The 21,225-nt window shown below is 36.9% G+C and overlaps 1 protein-coding gene across 1 annotated transcript in view; it reads right to left on the reverse strand.

Moving 5' to 3' along the window:
* CWC27 (CWC27 spliceosome associated cyclophilin) overlaps nt 1-21,225 on the reverse strand; it is a 103,072-nt gene that overhangs the window by 68,807 nt on the left and 13,040 nt on the right. The window contains exons 9-10 of the mRNA XM_030467266.1: nt 21,051-21,084; nt 17,951-18,126 (exon numbers count right to left, since the gene is read on the reverse strand). Coding sequence (XP_030323126.1) covers nt 17,951-18,126; nt 21,051-21,084 — 210 coding nt within the window. The remainder of the gene's footprint in view (nt 1-17,950; nt 18,127-21,050; nt 21,085-21,225) is intronic.

A 21,225-nucleotide genomic window follows, 5' to 3' on the forward strand; every position in this document is an offset into this window, starting at 1 on the left:
ACAACTCAGAGTTAAGAGGAATAGATGGTGTTTTGGTACCTCCCTTGAAGTCATAGTAGCAGCAACTTATGCTGCTCTCTCTATCCAGGCCTAGCAAGAGACAAGCCACAAAATCCACCTCTGTCTATCACAGAGGTACAACAGAAGACAATACAGACACCCAACACTGAGAGAGCTGAGGGAATGGCGTGAATGATGAGTCCAACCCAGCATCAGCCACTGTTGACCTAAAGAACTGTATTAAACCGACAGAAGACCACAAAGCATCTATGAGATACAGATGCTTTTACTTGTGTAACAGTCATCTCCAAAGACAGATGAAGCCTGAAAACCTCAAACACTGTTTTAATGAGACGTAGAACCAGATAGAAACTATAACAATGACTAGTTATTTCCCAGGTCAGGTATGTCATCCCTTCCTTGTGTTCCAAGCACACAACATTAATGCAAAGACTGCTAACTTCATGATTATCAATTAAGGTCCAACATGATCTACCAGTCTAACTCAGAATCAGATCCATTAGGCCAAGAATAGCTCCCAACACAACATATGCATACCTTAGTATTATATTCCCCAGTATTCTGGGAGGGCTTCTTATGATTTTTGTTAATTGTTGTCAAGGTAAATATATAAATCCTGCATTGGCTCAGTACATTCCAATTAAACCTCAATGTTCTGGAGGGCTGCAAGCATTATACAGAAATGTTCAGAATGGGCTCAATTAAGCTGAGATGTTGCAGAAGCAGATTCAATAATCAATGCTGACCTAACATACCACCATATGGTCCAAATTGGTCAGCTCTATTGTTCCAAGAACATGTGCAAGAATACCCAAGCTGACTCCACATGTCACTTGTTTGTCTGGGCAGGACTTAGTAGTTTTGATTCCACATTGCAGTAATATGGTTTAGACAACTTTTAAAATGGAGTTCTTTTTGCAGACAGTTAAGCCACATTTCTGTATCCCAGTAGGAAATCCACTAAAACTCAGGATACCTTCATATCTACTCTTGCAGTAAAACTCTTTCCTTTTTAATGTCCCTTAGCTGGAAAAGGGCAGTGTAGATTAAGGCATGGCAGCATGTTACATTACTCCCTTCTGCCCACTTTGATGACATCTGCTGCTCTCATGCCTCAAAGCAATTCCCTCATTTATTGGAAAGGGAAGAGGTAGTCTAACTAATTGAGCTCTGGGACTAGAGAGAACTGGAAAACATACCATACAGCAAGAAGCTAATGGTAAGGGACATATGAAAAACTCACAGGCTAGAGCCAGCTCCCTGACACTGTGTATTTTGTACTGCTGCTCCCACTACAATTAATAGGACTATCTGTTTTACCAAAGTTCTTTCCTCATGTAAGATGCTCCAATATCCCTGAAAGTAAAAGATGATTGGATAGCCATACTGCAGCATTAATTCAGGCCTTTAACACTTTCACGGTAATAAAGGCAGTCTCTACAAAATGTCACTCTCTATCCCAGATGGCAATATCTGGTCTAGTTGATAGTAAAGGTATCTTGGGACAAATACCATTTTATCATAGTATTCTTCAGTAAAACAAGAAGTATTCATGAATTCACCAAATCAGCTTTCTTTCAGATACTTATTGATAGAGACACCTATTTTCAAGTTCAAAAGAAACATTACTTTCTAAAAGCAAATTTTATTTGAAAAGGCACCCTAAACATATTTGGCCTCAATACTTCGATTTTACCAGCATCTTAAATTTTAAGGAAAGGAAATTCTAGAATACCAGGGGGAGAAAGGAGAGGAAACAACAATATTATGACTTTTTATAAAGAGAAAATGTAACTCATGTAATTGTAAGCCTGACATTGATAACCTGCTCCTGATTAAAAGTAACAGAACAACAGAATAATAAATGTAGAAACATAAAAAATTACTTTGTTTCTAATCTATGCAGACTTAAGGAATAGCAAGAATGTCAAATTCCTTGCGTGAAGGAAGAAAACAGTGTAATGCCACAAAAGGAAGGTTAATGCTCAGTGTACTTAATTTATCTAGCAAAGTTCAAGGGTGATTTGGTCACTACTTGCACATGAAGATAGATGTGCTAACAGGCTAGCAGACAAGTGAGTAAGAGCTCTAAGATGAGCCAAAAGACAGACTGAGATTTTAATTTATTAATATAACAAGAAAGGCAGATAAAAAAAGGAAATTTAGGAGGGCATCTTTTATCATAAATCTCTACACTGAAATAGGATTTTTTTCCACCAAAAGATAAGAGTGAGATAAAAGAATTTAGGAGACTTGTGGGCTCTATTAGGTAAAACACTGCATTAAATGATGATAGCAGCCTTTTCTGCCTTACCCTCTCAAAGTTCAGGCTTTTTGGATGTTTTCCATTTTCATTAGATAAACAGTTTCTTCTCATTAGAAGCAGATATACCCTTATAAGGACTCAAGCTGGGTTTTCTTTATTCCTGCTGACACAAATTTCATTCAGAATCTTAATTAATACATCTTAGATCTCATGCAGAGATAATCAATTCAACTGCTTGTGATAATTTTCCTGAAAATTATTTCTGATAAAACAACTAAACTAGTTTTTCATGCTTATAATTATTAGGTAAGCCTGCTACATTCTCCATGCATAACCTTACTTTTAAGTCAAATGATCACAAGAAACAGAAATCTGTTTGTACATACTTTTTATGGAAGAGATGCACTGAAATTCATTAAAGTTTCCGTTGCTGAATAAAACAACACAGTGTTTTTTATCATAAACAATTAATTTTATTTACATAGCTTTCCCTTAATTATGTGCAAAGCATTCTGGTCAAAAAGGGAGTGCTTCAGTACATATTCTTGATTCTTGACCGATAAAAAGTTTGCCAGGCAACAAACCTCAAAAGCTCATTGCTCAAAACATAATTCCTAGAATTAAATGTAATACGTGTTACCTTCTTTAGTCAGCTTTACTGAACTTAGACTCAGTGAACTAGTAAGGCTATTAATTACAGAAATCATGTCACTTGCAGCAAAAGATTGGAGGATCTAGCTTTTGCCTTCCCCCTTTTTGTTTAACTTTATTTTTCTCAAACACCTATATTCTGAAAGAGACAAAATTTGAGTTTCAAGAGATTATCCAATTTAGCACTCATGTCAGGCACATAATCTCACAGAAAGAAAATTGAGAGGAAAAGAAAACAATTTTCAAATTCCATACTTAAATGTACAAGTATAGAGACATTCACACACACACAAATCCTAAAATTATTGATATTTCATTAGGAAATACTTTGCAAAAAAACCTATGATGAATATAGATTACACTCACAAGCACACAGGGCACTGAAGACTGTTTACGAGCATGTCATTCAGAAATGTGATAATATCACTTTCCAAGACAGTATCAGAATGTTAGTCATATTACTATCCTAACATAATTGTCAGAAAGGCTGCCTTTCTCTGTGAATACAAACTCCATATTGAGATCTAGTACTATTTATTTACACTAGTGTCATCCAATATGAAATTCAAGAGATCAGCTAAGGAAGCAGAAACCAGTATGTACAAGCACTGGCTGCACAGAATCATACTATAGTTTTGGTTTGAAAAGACCTTTAATATCAAGTCTAGCTGTTAAACAAGCACTGCCATGTCCACCACTAAGCCATGGCCCTAAGCACCACATCTACATGTCACCAGGGATGGTGACTTCAATGCTTTCTCTTTCAGTGAAATTTTTTTCCTTCTATACAATCTAAACCTCCCCAGCCATATCTTGAAGCCATTTCCTCATCTTACTTGGGGAAGAGACAGATAACCACCTACCTCCCTTCAGGTAGTTGTAGAGAGTTGCTGTCCTTTGTTCCAGACTAAACATAAACAATCCCATTTCTCTCAGGTGCTCTCAGATACCTGGTGCTGCAGACCCTTTGCCTATCTGTTGCTCTCCTCTTCACACACTCCAGCACATTGATGTCTTCTTTCTAGAGAGGGGCCCTAAACTGAACACAGTATTTGAAGTGCAGCCACACCAGGGCTGAGTACAGGGGGACAGTCACTTCCCTACTCCTGTGTTAAAAACACAACTAATAATTAAAAAAAAAACCAAGTTACACATGCTTTGCAAGTAAAACACTTCACTATGTAGCAATATGTTTGTGAAAATCTACCAACCAGTGATAAATATCAACAAACAACCTACTGAAAATGCAACTAAGATCATTTTCAACAAAATTTAGACTGTTTGTGGAAGAAACAGAGCGTACGCATTGCAATAATTTCCATAGAATCTGTATAGTTTCAACATGAAACACAGCTATAGCCTTCTCATTCTGGGAGTTCATAACTGTGAGGAGACAGCACTCTTATCATACAAGAAATGAGAAAGAACAGCTGAAAGACTTGTGCAAGACTGAATTTGTGAAATTTACTGCAGAATTTAGTCCGACTATGCTAAACTATAAATATGGTTCACAATGACCCATTAAGTCTTTAAACCAAAAGAACAGTACAATGCTCAGGGTTTGGTCTGTACTTTTTTTTCCACCACAATAGTAACCACAGAGAAGAGATTTCTAAGAGTAAAAGTGCCTATTCTACAAAGCATATGCTCGGAAATATAAGGGTAAATGGTATGTTCTGCTCTTCCATTCTAGAAAATGGATGGAGTCACAATTCCTGAAATATTTTAAAAACGTGTAGAAGAGTACTTCAGAACATGCCCAATTGGGCATGGTGATACAGATTTGGATAAATTTATCCATTTTACTGGGGCAGACGTTGCTGATAGTTGAGCACAATGATTTTAGGGGTCTTTTCCAACAAAGATAACTATATGTGATTCTTTGTGAAAATATCACTACCTCTTTGTTTATACATATAAAGAGCAAGCTGCCTAATAATCTAGAAGAATAAATGCCTTCAAAAAATTCTGAGTATGATTACTAGAAGCACTGAAGGAAGATCTATGAAGAATCACCTAATCAGAAACAGCATTTCTGAATCACATCTAAGATTAATACAATATCCACCAGAAGTATGCAGGCAGCAATGTAGTTAAACAATTTATAATTAATATAGGTGTATCTATGAAAAAGCTTGAAAATGCTCCCTTAGAAGATGCACACTAAACATCATTAGCTATTGAAGAACGTCTTAAATTATTTCATTTACTATTTTCAAAGAAAATGTATTTAAACATAAGCATATTGGCAAAAAAGTTCTTCCAAATTTCTTTAAATATTCAGTGCCCACATTCAGTAGAAATATGAGAAAAAAATAAAATAAGGTATATTATATAGAAAGAAATGTATTGACAAAAATAAATATTTTTACACATAAAATAAAATTTCTGTTGTACTTAAGAACACACTTAAAATTTTCAATCAAAGTGATTTTAAAAAGCTGATGTATTACTAATGAAAGAACCACCATTCTACTATGCAAAAATCTTTTAAGCAGAGTAATTATTCTGCAGTGGAATTCAACTCCAATATAAAAGACTGCTGGCAGCAATTACTCTACCTCTCCCCAGTATAAACTGCTGTGAGAAATAGCTAGCAAAGAAAACTAAGAATGAAAAATTTATAAAGAAAATGGGAATATAACTGATTATCAGTATGGACCCCTGTTAGAGGAAAGTGACAGTGGAATGAAAACAGAGTAGATACCTAACAACAGTAGGGAACAGACTAAAATGGCAGCCAACCACAACTCGGCTGGTGGCTGAGAATTAGAAAATCATATTGCTGTACATATACAGCAGCAAAGGAAATGTCCTCCAGAAATAAGCCCTGCACAGTGGCTTGTTTTGGGAAGGTTGATTATATACCAATGGAAAAAGTACACAGTAAAGGAGAATATTTCAAAGTAAAACAACCCCAAAACACCACAAAATGCGAGAGAAATCTTCAAAACCACTGTTGATTTATACAAAAATTTGCATAAAGTTCATGACTAAGATAACAAGCACTGAAATGCTGATGATACTCTTACATAAAAACTGAATATTTCAACCTGAAGAAAAAAAGTGATTAGAAAGGCAACAATTCAACAATTTATAATATTCTTCCAAAAAAACACAACAGAAAAATCTATTATCCCACTTGACAGCAAAGATGATAGGTGAACTTGGAGATAACTCAGAGAAGATCCATACTCAAAGCAGAGTGTTAAGTGTTATAAAATAGCTTGGGGAATAATATGAAATATGGCTTTTTATCTAAGGCAGTGTAGTAGCTGCAGTCTTGGAGGAAAAAAAAAAAAAGTAGTAATTAATTTAGTAGCAGTTATCTTTTCTATCTGGAAGATTTCCCAGTCAAATCTGCTCAGCTCTCAAATTTGTAATTTAGTTTTATTACCAAACTACCAACTACTATTATTGACTATTAACAAAAACTTAGCAACTTTTTAGGAAAGAAAAGAATTTAATTTCTTTTTATTAATGAATTACTACAAAGATTCCACAAACAGCATCTGTAAACCAAAAGTAATTGCTTTATACTATGTTAAAAATACTTATTACCCACTTGGTTTTATAGTAAAGCATGTGAAATAATAAAAATACTGAACTACACCACAGATTAACTGTCTAGAGACAACAGCAGATATGATAAGAAAATATTTTAACATACTGTAGTTATCCTTCACTGCAGTACCACTTTAAGATGTATTGCTTGTGTTTACTACAATGTATTCTATAACCTCAAAATGTCTCTTCCCATGCTACTCAACTCTGCTGAAACAAAGAAAGGAAATGGAGCATGAACATTTAGCAATTAAAAAGTACATGGCTATACCACCGTTAAATCCATCTTATTATGCTACCAAAAAAAAAAAAAAAAAAAAAAAAAAAAAAAAAAAAAATCACATGTGCAGCTAGAGAACTGAGAACACTCCAGCCCATTGAAATTACATCTTACCCACAGTACAGTGCTAACAATTCACTGTATAATAAGACTTGCACATTCTCACCTTCTCTCCTGCTAACTGTATTTTCACGGGTCATCTAAGCATCCTTTTTTCCAGGTGACTAGGCAAATGCACAGACAAACTTCACCTAAAAATACACTGACTCTTGCCAAGTAGCAGCAGGATGAAATATACCACAGTAACAATTCCGTCTTTGTCCCAGGCTAACACTATACCTATTAACACACTTTGATGCTTAGCCAAGAAAAATCTCAGTGCTGGGATTCTGGGTTTTGTGTCCAAACAATCTGGGTTTGTGTTTAATACAGTATAGTCTGCTTTAAAGTTACTGCCAATCATTACCTCTACAAAGAGTATGTCTGGAATTACTTTTTCTCTACAATGAATGTCATTAAGGTAAAGAATACAGAAAAATCTACAGTGGTTTGAAAAGAATAAATGAATTGTGCAATTCTTAGCACTAAGTAAATGGTATTATTGAGAAAAAGTATTTCTAGAACCAATTCTGAAATAAACTTTCTTTCTTGCGTGTCAGTTACACGTGTATGAAGTACTGGATTTCTTGAACAACATTAGAGAATGAAATTAGAGAAAGCATTTGAAACATAAGGATTAATTTTTTACCAAGGAAAAAGACAGCCCCTTTAATTTTCTGAGATAACTAATGAGAGAACCTTAGCCAAAAAAGTATTGATGAATAGTTTTAGACAAGAACATTTAAAGTATTAAACCAAAAGTGTTTATCACTAGATGTTCTAGTTCCAGCAAGATGCCATCTACATTTCCCTCTAATTTACAAAAAGCTCCATAAGAAACTGTAACTCTGAAGGAAAAAAGGCATGAAAAAGTGGTCAAGTCCACAGGAAGGGAAGGTGATCATCTCTTGAACACAGCCTTATGGAAAAGATTAATTAAAAATGTCACTCAATCCCAAGGGTAAGACCTTTTTGTCATCTTTGTCAAGATACTTCTTTCCTCTCGGTTAGCCTACAAACCATACAATGACTGTCAAATTCCAGTCCTAAGGAATTTCAGTGGTTCTCAGGCTTACTTCTATGAACTTACATTAACAGTTTCATTGGAATCATTGAGTCATGTAAATATTTGCAGAAGTGATCAGTTTCCATATGACTATGGATAAAAGGCAATTTATAAATTAGCACTTTGGTTTCAAATCCATATTGAATTTATATACTGTGATAAGTTACTCAAAGCACACAAAACACACAAACTAATGTGGAAGCTAATCAAAAGAAACATCTGAAATGTAGGTAGGTATGACAGTAAGATACTATACAGTCTGTTGGTGAGTCTTTGTATGGTATCATTACAAAGTTAGGATATCGATACCAAAACAAAAGATTCAGAAACTATTTCCTGGCTTTCAGACAGTCTTGAAATATACAGTACTGAATCCCTCTCTTTCCTTTTCCTCTTGTATCTGGAGTGAATGTGTGTGTGTGCGTGTAACTTTCTAGTGTAACATTACTCATAGTCACAATCAAGTAAGGCACCATGAAAATACCAAAATTCTTTGTAATTTATAAAGATGTAATTCATAAAGATGCCTTCACAAACAAAAACAAATTACAAAAGAAGCAAAAAAGGAAAACAGTCCCATTTATAAATTACAAAGATGCATAGGCCTATATGTTTCTAGTTTTCAAAAGGCAGAAACTTAATAGTAGTAGTAGTAGTCAGTAGTCAGTACACACAGTCAACAACTGAAATTTAAAATTATTAACTCTTAATTATAAACTCTTTTAATTTAGATTAATAAATCACAATAAGTTTGTATTTCAGATTTCTTCATTAAAGTTACATTGACTTACCTTACACCAACACCATTCCCACTTTTTTTTATACCTGGACAACAAATTTCCACCAATTTGTGTCTGTGCTTTTTCTCAGAACTACAAGTGAGAAAAAACAGTTCTCTTCTCAACCAGCTCACACACATCTACTTACCAGAGCTGCAGCAGCAAAGCACAACAGATCTAACACAGAGTATTTAGGATTCAAGGGAGTTTCACCTGCAGCTCACAGGAGGCATACATAAATCAGAACCAGTACAATGCACTTACAGTGTCAACCAGGTATTGTGCTATATAGTAATACTTCAAAGACCATTAATTTGTCTACGTAATTTCTGACAATTTCTAGATTCTTCAAAGGTAGTGTCCTGTTTAAAGGATGTCACAACTCTGAGTTTTAGCAGAGTTTGGTGCATGTATAATGAGGACTGTTTGTAGCAGCACCTACACTTACACTGTAAAACCAGGAAAATGTGTTCATCTTGACATATTGCAGCAGCGTTTGGTATTCTTGTGCTGTAAAGTCTATTCATAATTAATTAAATAATGCCTCCCTCACAGCTCATACTCCAAACTCTTTACCATTTCATTTGGGCACGGTCCTGTCCAGATTCCCACAAAATGCTCCTACATGCAATATATATGGGAGACTTAGACTAGATATTAGGAAGAACTTCTTTACCAAGAGAGCAGTTAGGCATTGAAACAGACTGCTCAGGAAACCGGTGGAATTGCCACCCCTGGAAGTATTTAATAAAGACCATGTGGATGAGGCACTTCAGGACATGTTCTAGTGGGCAGGGTCATACAGACATTGATGCATGATTTTTATTTATTTTTTGGGGGGGAGGATGTTGGCAGTTGGAAGCTGTGATCTTAGAGGTCTTTTCCAACTGTGACAATTCTGTGATTCTGTGAATACAGAAATTTTATCTCCTATGTACTTGCCAGGTGTTCATAGACAGATTCACATGCTTGAAAATATCTTCTCAATAATTCATATTATGCACAAGCAAAACTGTCTAATTCAGCAGGTGTTCATGTTGTACTGTATCTAAAGCAACTGACTAACCTAACAAAACTCCCCTTCAACACAGGCTGATCAAGGTACAGAAAAACAGGAAGACTGAAATGCTACTCTGTATGCATATAAGCATACCTCATATGACTACTACTTTGTATGAGAGAGGTAATACTTCTCCAAAGAGCCTTTCAAGCAGTTCCAGCCAGGAGTGAAAGAGCAAAAATAGAAAGTCAAATGTACTAACTACTGAAAAACTACCAGTATAACATTTATAATAGTCACAGATCACAGGGATAAATCACAGAATGTCAGAGATTGGAAGGACCCTCTGAAGATCAAGTCCAACTCCCTTTCCAGAGTAGGACCAAAACTAGGGCAGGTCACTCAGAAATGCATCCAGACAGGTCTTGGAAGTCTTCAAAGAAGCAGACTCCACAGCCTCTCTGTGGAGCCTGTTCCAGGGCTCTGTAACCCTTACAGTAAAGGAATTCTTCTTCACGGTGAGGTGGAACTTCCTTTGCTCCATCTTGAATCCACTGGTCCTTGTCCTATCACAGAGCACATGTGAGAAGAGGTTGTCCCTTCCTTCTTGACACCCAACCTTCCTATATTTATACACATTAATGAGATTCCCTCTCAATATCCTCTTCAGACTAAAAAGCCCCAGGTCTCTCAGCATTTATTCATAAGGCAGGTGTTCCAGTCCCTTAATCATCCTCACAGCCCTCTGTTGTACTCTCTCAAGTAAATCCCTGTCCCTTTTGAACAGGGGAGCCCAGAACTGGATGAAGTTCTCTAGGTGAGGTCTCACGAGGACAGAGTAGAGGGGGAGGAGAACCTCCCTCAATCTGCTGGACACACTCTTCTTAATGCACCCCATTGGATACCATTGGTCTTCTTGGCCACAAGGGCACATTGCTGTCCCATTGATAACTTGTCCATCAGGACTCCAAGGTCCTTCTCCATGGGACTGCTCTCTAGCATATCACCTCCTAACCTGTACTACTGCAATTTGTTATTCCTTCCCAGATGCAGGACTCTGCACTTGTTCTTGTTGAACGTCATTAGGTTCCTCTTGGCCCAGTTCTCCAGCCTGTCTAAATCTTGCTGAATGGTCACACAGCCTTCAGGTGAATCAGCCTTCCCTCCAGTTTTGACTCAGCACTTAATCCCCTTGGGGACTCCACTAGTCACAGGTCTCCAGCCGGACCCTACACCACTGATCACCACTCTTTAAGTTCTGTAGGTAGCCAGCTTTTAATCCATCTCCCTGCAGATTCTTCTACCCCACATTTCCTGAGCTTGCTCACAAGGATGTTATGGGAGACTGTTGCTAAGGTCAAGGTAGACGACATCCACTGGCCTTCTAGAACAAGCGGCGTAATAAAAGCCACCAAAGGTTAGGATTTATGAGAAACATTTTGGTACTCTACATTGAAACTGAACTAATTGGAAAGATTTGTTGCTTACATGCACCCTTGAAGATCAGCATTATATGAGCTTTTGCACTTTTCCAGAAATACTACAGAACTTTATGGATTATGAAATAGGTGTGCATCCTACTTAAGAAAAACTGCAGGGCAGTTCTGAAATGCAAAATTACTGCCTTGGTCAGTTCATAGGCTACATTGTTCAGACACTAATTTCAGACCTTCCTGTCAGCATATTATGGGAAAAAACTGCACAAAAGAAGATGAGATGACAGAAGATAACCTTTAACTTCTTTGACCTCTAGTTGCAGAAATTTCAGTGCATAAGATCCTCCCATAACATTTCTCAGTCTCTTGCAAGCCACAAGAGGCTAAAGGTGAAGAATGTATATCTGACCTCTCAGTATCTATTCTTTACTCTAGTATTACACATATTGTATAATTATGCTATGAAATATTTTATATATTAGAATCACAGAATTGGCATGGTTGGAAAAGACCTCTAAGATCACTGCAGTGAACTGTCAACACCCTATGCCCCACCCTGCCCCTCACAATAAAATAAAATAAAATAAAATAAAATAAAATAAAAAAAACAAAACATAAATAAATAAAATACAATATACATAAGAAGAGGACAGCACCCACCTCACTACAATCTCCTTTCAGGTAGTTGTAGAGAGCAACTATGTCTTCTCTTAGGATCCTCCAAACTTAAAAATCCCAGTTCCTTCAGCCACTCCTCATAGCTTGGTTGCCCTTCTCTGAACTCACTCCAGCAGCTCAATGCTGTTCTTGAATGGAGGGGTCCCAGACTGAACACAACACTCGAGGTGTGGCCCCACTGGTGCTGAGTACAGGGCAACAACTTCTTCCTGACACACTATTCCTGACACAGCCATAATGCTGCTGGCCTTCTTGGCCACCCGGGCACACTGTCTGCCAGCACTCCCAGATCCTTTTCTGCTCAGCAGCTTTCCGGCCACACTTTCCTAAGTCTGTAGCACTGCCTGGGCTTGGTGTGACCAAAATGCACAACCTGGCCTTGGTAAACCTTGTATTATTGGCCTTGGCCCACTGATCCAGCCTGTCCAGGTCCCTCTGCTTTATTTTAATATACAACATGTAGTACTCAGATACAAAGACAGAGCTCTGAGGATGTTGATGGTAAACTCTAGCTAAGTATCCAGCAAAATTTCTGCAATGTTATGGTCATTACACTATACATAAAAATCAGAACACAAAGTGCAAGGTGAGGAAGCTAGAGACTACTCAGAGGAAGTTTTATGTTTAACATGGGTTTGCAAAGCACAGCACAGAGTCTCTTAATATTAGGAAGAACTGCAGAACAAATTATAAGTATTCAGAAGGAAAACTGGGGGTTTTTTTGATAATATTTTTTCCCACACCAAGAAAAGATTACAGGTGTCTGGATTCTATCCTATTTGAAATGTAGACTACACAGGTAAAATGGGTTTCAATGAAGTAAAACAATATTTTGAGTAAAATACAAATATTTCCAAGAAACATCAACACTTGGATGAAACATAAGCCGTTACTCTTAATAACCAGGAATTAAAAAAATTCAAAGAAATTAAACTCAAAATGCAGTTAGCATAATAAAAACCATCTGAGGGTACCATATGTTGATGTGGGAACTGTGTCAATAAATAAGGAGGTGCAAGTAAGAAAAAAAGCTGTTACTCTCTGTAGACAGCACTAGTAAGGCTAGTAAGACATCACTGATCAGAGTTCTTTAAAGAAAGTTGAAAAATTGCAGAAAGAGCAAAAAAAGACATAAAGTGATTTGAGGACTGGAAAAATATCTTGCTGTGAAAAACTGAAAGAACTCCATAGGTACAGCTTATTAGAAGGACAGGAAGGGCTGCATCAGAATTCAAGTAGTTGAAGTAAGAGAAAATACAGCATATTGCAGTAATCTTCCAAAAGATGTACAGCTAAAATTTCACTGGGCACAAGCTGAACACAGGCAAATTAAAATGTAAAACTGGATGAGATACTGTTAGGGGTAAGTTACCTGAATACTTCCAATAGATTATACTTACTGACTAAATATGGATCAAACTACACTATCCTGATATATATAAATTATATTGGACTGTCCTGTACAACCGCAGCTGAATGGTAAGCTCAGTACAGAGGTAATAGGCAGTAATTTATGGATTGAGATACATAGTTTATGTAATGGCCTCCTTTGGCTTTAAACACTACTTGAATATACAATACTCAAATTTGCTATGAAAAGAACAGCAGTTTTTCAGGTACAATTATGTTCAAATTCAGTTGCGCGGAGAGATTTGTTATATATACACACAGCAGATGTCTAATTGTTCATTATATGATTTATTTTACCCACAAACAGCAAAACGCACATAAGAAAGACTCAGAATGCAAAGGAGAAGCAATTTAGCTGCTACCAATTTCAACAGTAGTAAATGGTAATTGCTGCTAATTCCTATTCAACTCCATGTGATGGCCAATAATGGCTTAGAAGACAAAAGAAACTATAATTTAGTTCAATCGCAATTCATAGGATTATTAGGAGAAAAATATACAACAGGAAAAATAAACACAGTAGTTAAATTCAAGTGATCCTAACTACTCAAAAAGTCAGAAAGAAGCTTGGCTACTTTTGACACCTATTTCATATTGCTATTTAAGAGCACATGCACTATAAGGTTGCAACTGATGTTGTTGACTGTAGTACTCTACTTGCACTCATTATCTTGCAAGCAAAAATCAGTTAAAATTCTTTTAAGACGGTAGCAAGACATGTGTAGCACCCGAGCTCCACCTACAGGATGAAAACGATTGTAAAAGCAACGTTTTTAATTGCCAAACTACAACTGTTTACTCTGAAGCCTTAGGCTGATCATGCCAAGCCACTGATGTTTTACAAACTCGATGTAATGATGATAAACTTCATTACTAATGCAATGATAGAAAACCCTTCCTCTATTTGTGTACATTCCTTCATGTAAATACCTGTTTGATACTTTGAAGTTTAAGTTTTCTACTAAGAAACAATAGACCTGGGGTGTTTCTCTAAAAATTCGTCAGAATGAGTAGGAAATTTTTTCCCTAGGTTCCCTACCCAATACCGAATTGGAAAGCATCTCAAGTTATTTTTAAAAACATAGCATAATGAAATTACTAAAATTAACTACAACATTTAAGCACTCCAAGTATGACTGCATTTAGAAGCAGTACTGCATTTCAATACCATTAATTCAAGGTGTCCATTCTTTCCATATTTTTTCCTCTGAAACAATGTGCAAACTTCTGACTTTACAAATGGATTTGTATTAAAAGAAAAAGGACTGGTACAAATGAATACAAGCTTTTAGAAAAAGTCATACATGTTAAAGGACAGTACCTTGAAATAATAGTTTTAGAGATTCAATTATTCTATTAGCTCGTTTGAATACCTTATGACATGAACATGACAGGTCCGAGTGTAGTGCTAAGGCTTGGACAACAGGCCCAGGGCACAGTTGACCTATAGATGAATCCTGTCCTTTTTACTAATAACCATTTTATCAGTGGGTATTGCATTATAGCAATAGATAATGCTGATGCCAGCAACTAACCAACCCAAAATACCATTTGTGTTGACCTGATGTCTGGAGACAGTATTTTAGGAGCCCCACTACCAATGTCCTGGACACTGGCCAAGTCTCAGTCTTGGTTGGTCGGGGGTAAAATCAGATAGTTCCACATAGTGAAATACAGAGGTCATTCTGATTTGATGTTTTTTAAGGATATTAGGCTGGACCCTCTTGTAGTGACTTTGGATGCCTCACCCACAGGTTGATGCACTGTGCAGGATTTTCCCACCTGCCAGGAAGGGTTCACCAAATCCTCGCTGCAACTGGGGCTCCCCAGCGACTGCGGATCTGGATGATGGGAACGTATGCAAGTGGTGATGTATCTCTCTTAATCACTATCCTTGCTCTTATGTAATAATGATTTGATGCATTATCCTGTATATTTTTTATCTATCTGCTTTAGGTGCTTTGTTTGCTATTATTTTTATTATGTGTTTTTTTGTTTTATTTGGTTGTATCATTTGGTCATCAACAGTAAAACACATCTATTTCTTGTACTCTGGTGCTCAAGTTCCATTACCATCCTCAGCCAGTAAAACAACGAAACGTTTGTTGGCCTTCTGGTATGTTAGCTGAAGCTACCCTTCAAGCTGGTGGATAGTGGATTCAATTTTTTTTGCCATTATCACCTCTCACATCTGTCTGCTCTGATCAACACTCTTGTGGACTACAGTGGGAGCTGAAGTCCCATGAGAATATTATCAGTGATCTCCAGTTCACCTACAAAAATTAGGTGAGAATGAAATTTGATAATGTTTATATTACTTTACCTCACCAAGTCTCAAAATTAGTAACAACTTATTTATGACACACAATACCATGTCTTTGATTTTCATGCCAGAAAAATGTTTGGAAAACATTAAATCTAGAAATTTATGGTTACCTGTGGTACCAAGCAGTGTCTCTGAAGACTATGACTCCCATCTGCTAAAAACACACACTCTTGTGAGTTCAGATCTGCCATAGTACTATTGCTACTTCTCTGAAAGAGTAGGATAACCACAAATACTGTACGCTGACCAGACACATGCACAACCAGCACCTTATGGAATGCCTACATCAATGCCTCTGAAAATGTGATATAATGCCAGCTTGGGTTCAGAGCATCTTATTCTTAAGATGCTCCGGCTTTTTGTTGCTTTTATGCCACAAACTTAAAATTATACCTTAGGCAAATTTGTTTCTAGCAGCTGTAAAATTCATCAGAAAGTAAAAAAAAAATGGTTGTTGGATGGATAGTTATTAAGAGAGTCCTATACATCAAAAGAAGCACAGACAGCTGGTCGAGGGGGGTGATTCTTCCCCTCTACTCTGCTCTTGTGAGACCCCACCTGGAGCACTGTGTCTCCCCAGCATAAGGACACAGTTTCTGGAATGTGTCCAGAGGAGAGCCAATAAAATGGTCAGAGGGCTGAAGCACCTCCCCTATGAAGCCCCACTGAGGAAGTTGGGGCTGCTCATCTTGGAGAAGAGGAAGCTCCGAGGTGACCTTATAGTAACCTTCCAGTATCTGAGCAGGGCCTACAAGAAAACTGGGGTAGGGCTTTTTACATGCATCTGTAGTGAGAGGACAAGGTGAAATGGTTTAAAACTTCAAGAAGGGAGATTTAGGTTAGATATTAGGAGGAAATTCTTTTATTTGAGGGTAGTGAGACACTGGAACAGGTTATCTAGAGAAATTGTGGCTTCCCCCTCCCTGGAAGTGTTCAAGGCCAGGTTGGATAGTGCCTTGAGAAACCTGTTCTAGTGGAAGGTGTCCCTGCCCATGAAGGGGGGACAGAACTAGATAATCTTAAGGCCCCTCCCAATCCTAGCCATTTTATGGTTCTATATAGTCATATAAAACCAGAAAGAACTCCCAAGAGTGCAAGTCAGTATGTGAACTCTGACCACTGTGAAACAACAACTACTTTGTTTCCAACCAAAGTTTCAATATGTATTTTATCTCAAAGTGTATTATTATTACAAAAAATTATCTTCATGTGTCTTACCCTACATCCTCATTTCCCTGTTACAAATAGGGATGGTAATTACTATGGAACTAGACTACCACAGACTACCAGGCATTCTTTTGTTGCAAACAGACTGTCCTCGATTCCTCTATGTTGACAATATGCCCTGGCCACCACATACAAAACCGTATCTGCAGTGTGGGTAAAAATAAAAACAACCAAAAAACCCAACCCAAACAGAAAGAAAGGTTCAGTTCAGATGAAATCGTTGTGCGAGAGAATCGAAGACAGCCACTACATATGCAGAATTTAGTAAAGGCAAAGCCTGAATGATTTCACTAAGCCAGTTAGCACCACCAAAGCAGTATTAGCTTTGGTGAAGCTAATTAGACCTAGATTACCTTTTTTATGCTCCCTCCTCCTATCCCTTTTAAGTTTCACTGAATAAATACATTGATACATTGAACATTATAAATGCAGAATTGAGTATTCAGTAACTTCTGGAGCCAGTGTTTACTGAAATACTGAACAACAGTGCTTAGTGAGTTTGTCATCAGATCCACAACACGTCACTAGCACGTATGACAAATATTTTTCTGCAGTATTAAGTATTACTAGGCAGAAATTCGCAAACCACGCCTGGAAGAAAGATTGCCAAGATGCAATGTTCCAAGAAAACAAATTAACTCATTGAAAATTGAGTGCTTATCAGTACTGATATTCAAAAAGCCTGACACAACTACAGTACATGACTGGAACTCACATTCCATTGTGAAGGGCTGAATACTGCTGCAGAAACATAACAAATTGTCTAGAGCTAGTTTAATAATTCAAATACAGTGTTACACAGACATACTCCAACCTTCTAAACACCCTAGATGGTTTTCATTGGTATGGTTGGTACTAATGATATAATATCAATTGCAGTGTAGAAAAACTGGTACATGGTAAGAATGACTATTTTCTGTAAGTCTCACTGGCAGATGATCATCCTGTGTTATCAGAGAAGAGAAGGCTGTGAGGCTTAAAATGCCAAATGAAACTAAGACATGAGAAAGCAACAGGAAACTCTGTCTTACACAGTTGTGGGAGGAAATGGAGGAAATCCTATCAATGTGGTTAACTGTAAAACTAGAAATCAGCAGAAAATCTAACTGTAAACAAGGTGAAGGGAAAAAAAAAGCACAATGCATACCTTCGACTAGTTGTTTTCTTTTCTGTCTTACTTTCTTCCTCTTGAAGCTGATTTTTAGCATTTTCACTTGTATCGATTTTCAATTTCTTGGCAATGCGTTCTTTTATTTGACATCTCTCACTGCCAGCAGCTTCACCTTCAACACTATCAGCATCTTCATCATGTTCTTCTTCATCCTTTATTGATATAAAATTGTATCAATAATCTTTTATCAATAATCTTTTATCAATAATAAAATAATCAATCAATAATATTTATCTTTTTTTTTTTACTAAAGAGTATTGAATATGGAAGGTGTTTCTTACATAGGTATTCAATTACAAAAATAAAACCAAAAAACTTCATGTCAAAGCAAACTTTTCAAACAAATATTTCCTTATTTAATTGGGATTGAACTAAAAATGAGAAATATGACAATGAAGTATTTTTTCTTACAGAAAATGTATCTTTTCTGTATTGCTTAGAATTCTATTCCATTCTGTTCTAAACTGTAAACCCTTACAGGTCTGAGAAAGACCTCATAGCAATGTGGTAGCAGTCAGGTCATTGTTCATGAACCCAGATCACAGGATACATTAAATATTGCCTTCATATCCCATTAAAATAAAACCAAAACTCACTAGAAACTACCTGCCATAGGGTTATACTACAGTCATTATAGGATGGAAAAGGCTTTCCTACTGGTCTCCATGAAGGAATTAATAAATATCCCACTGATCGAAAGAGGCTCTGAAAACCTGTGGAATCAATCAATCCAACTTGCTACAGAACTGCTATGCTTCCAGAAGAGGAAGGCAAAAAGGGATAAATTGCACTGGCTCAAAGACATCTGGCGGAGAAACAAGTTATTTCTCTCAGAAATTAAGAATAAGCCTATGTAGACCAAATTTGACTACTGCATTCACTAAAGAAGGAAGCCTGCATGAATCTTAACAGAAGGATGGCAACTCAGAGACTAGATGGCACATCTTTTTATATTTACTTTTGAATTATCCTAATTAGCTAAAGAAAAAGCACAGGAGGCTACATGGCTGTAATTTCAACTACACAGAAAAAAAGGACACACATAGAAACAGTATTCAAGAGAACTGCACTGTATCCAGCAGGCTGTCAGGATGAGGCACTTGGAAAGGAACACTCTACAGACAACACACTTGTTCCAGGTGTGATTGACAGGTAGGAGAACAAGTAGCATGAAAAGCATGCCCATAAACACAAAAAGGGTTGGGGAGAAAAGTAGAGGGAGCAAGGAGTACAAGTACGATCTTGGAAACAGAAGAGTATTTCACCTTGTCTAACTCATCTGAACCCTTTTACTTCCTGAACTTTCCATTCCTGTCACTCTGCACCAGATTTCACCAGTTGTCTTCCAGAATGACACTCACTGACAAGATAGGATATAACCTTCCTTTTCAAGACCTTCTCTCCTGAAACTGCCCAGTCTCATCCTTCAGTCTCCTGTATCATTAACTCCATCTGATCTTGTATCTTTTAGATTCTCACTTTTGTGAAGTTTTACTACCAACTAAAAGATTTAACACATTCCTACAAAAAGTGGGATACATGACAACCCAGGAGGGAAGCAGCTGCTCAGTTGGATAATGGTATGCTCCTAGTGACAAAGAAATGGAAAACTGCTTGCCTGGAAGATATACTAGTTTTGCTGCTAATAGTAAGCCAAAGGATCTGAAAGGATTTTGAAATGTATGATCTTGAGGACTGCAGTAAGAGAAGCAGGATGATATTTTATAGCTTGAACAGCAAGGTTGGAATAACAAGAGCTTCTCTCACACACCAGGGACTCCTTGTTAACAGGGAGGTAGGCTGACCTGAAAGAATTATATGGTCACTGGACAGCTACAAAACTACCAACATGTTGCAGCCATGTAAATGAGAAAGTAATCTTGTCATGTGTTAACTGAAATAAATCCAAGTGAGATGGCAAAATTCTAGTAATACTTTACAAGGCTCAGGTGTAATTGCCTGATATGATAGATTCTGACCAATATCTTTCAATGATATGAAATTTAAGGAGAGTACCTGCAAGAAAAAAAACCCTTCCTATTTTCTAGTTCAGGACATTATCATAACAACATTCAGATTAATTTAGGTAAATTTAAATAAATATATGTAGCATGTCTCTGATCTATATTCCCCAAATCCAGTTCACTTAGCAAATGGTTATTTGAACATCTGAAGAATTATTAACTAAATACCATTTTCAGAGCCCTTCTGACACTTAAAGGCTCCTGCACAGCTGGAATTACAAAGGGAGAAGACTGCAAGAAGATGAAGTCATACTATACCTCTGGAAGAAAAAACAAAAGGAAATACAGTGGAACCAGACTGTTTTTTTTTACCAACACCTTGTCTTTCCTTCACTTCCACTGCATCAACTAACTATTGCAGTGTTTCTGCATGGTGGAATGATATGGAAAGCAGTACTTTTCAGGATTCATTCTGGAGAATGGGAAATTACATTCCTAGTCAAACATGACACTCAACATCAACTCAAAGGGATGGCAACCCTGGCAATCTTACTCTGCAGCATGTACAACAAATTACTTGTAACTAAAATAACCATCATGTTTCGTTGAATGTTACGGTTTCATTAGTCAGATTTCCTGTCTTTCAGAGGTGCCTATCTTCACCAATACAATTTAAGTGATAAATATTCACTTGAATTCTTTTTCCTTGAAGACATCTTTCCAACAGGACTCCGACTCACACATAGATTATCCCTCAGACACTGGAGTTGTATCATTATTCATAATAAATTTAATTCTAACTTTTTTTTTTCAGAAGTAATTTCAGGGCTTTTACTAGTGGCATGTCACTCTGTAGTACATAATCAGCCATATAGCTAATGCATTGATGGAAATATGTGGTAAGCAGCTTTTATAAAATGCAGTAAGTAGTATGCAGTATTAACACTACAGCAGCCAAATCTTAGAACTCTGAAATGGGCTGCAGCCTTTCACTGAAAATTTGACGTGAGCTGATTTTCAAAAACATCTCAAGTAGCATTTGCTCCCTTAAGAAAACCTAATTCACACAAAGTAAAAAGCAAAGTCTTATTTGTAAAGAAAAAGTTACTTACCTCACTCAAATCTCTTTCTTCATCTGCTGTTTCACTAGAAGAAAAACAATTGTAACTACTCTGGAGTACCAGAAGAGAACCAAAATTCCATTTAAAAACACAGTTCTGTAACACGACTTTTACCACTACTTGAAATTGCAGTCTACCTAGTCATTTATATCATCCTCATATTCAA

This window comes from Calypte anna, chromosome Z, assembly GCF_003957555.1.
Source record: "Calypte anna isolate BGI_N300 chromosome Z, bCalAnn1_v1.p, whole genome shotgun sequence".
NCBI lineage: Eukaryota > Metazoa > Chordata > Aves > Apodiformes > Trochilidae > Calypte > Calypte anna.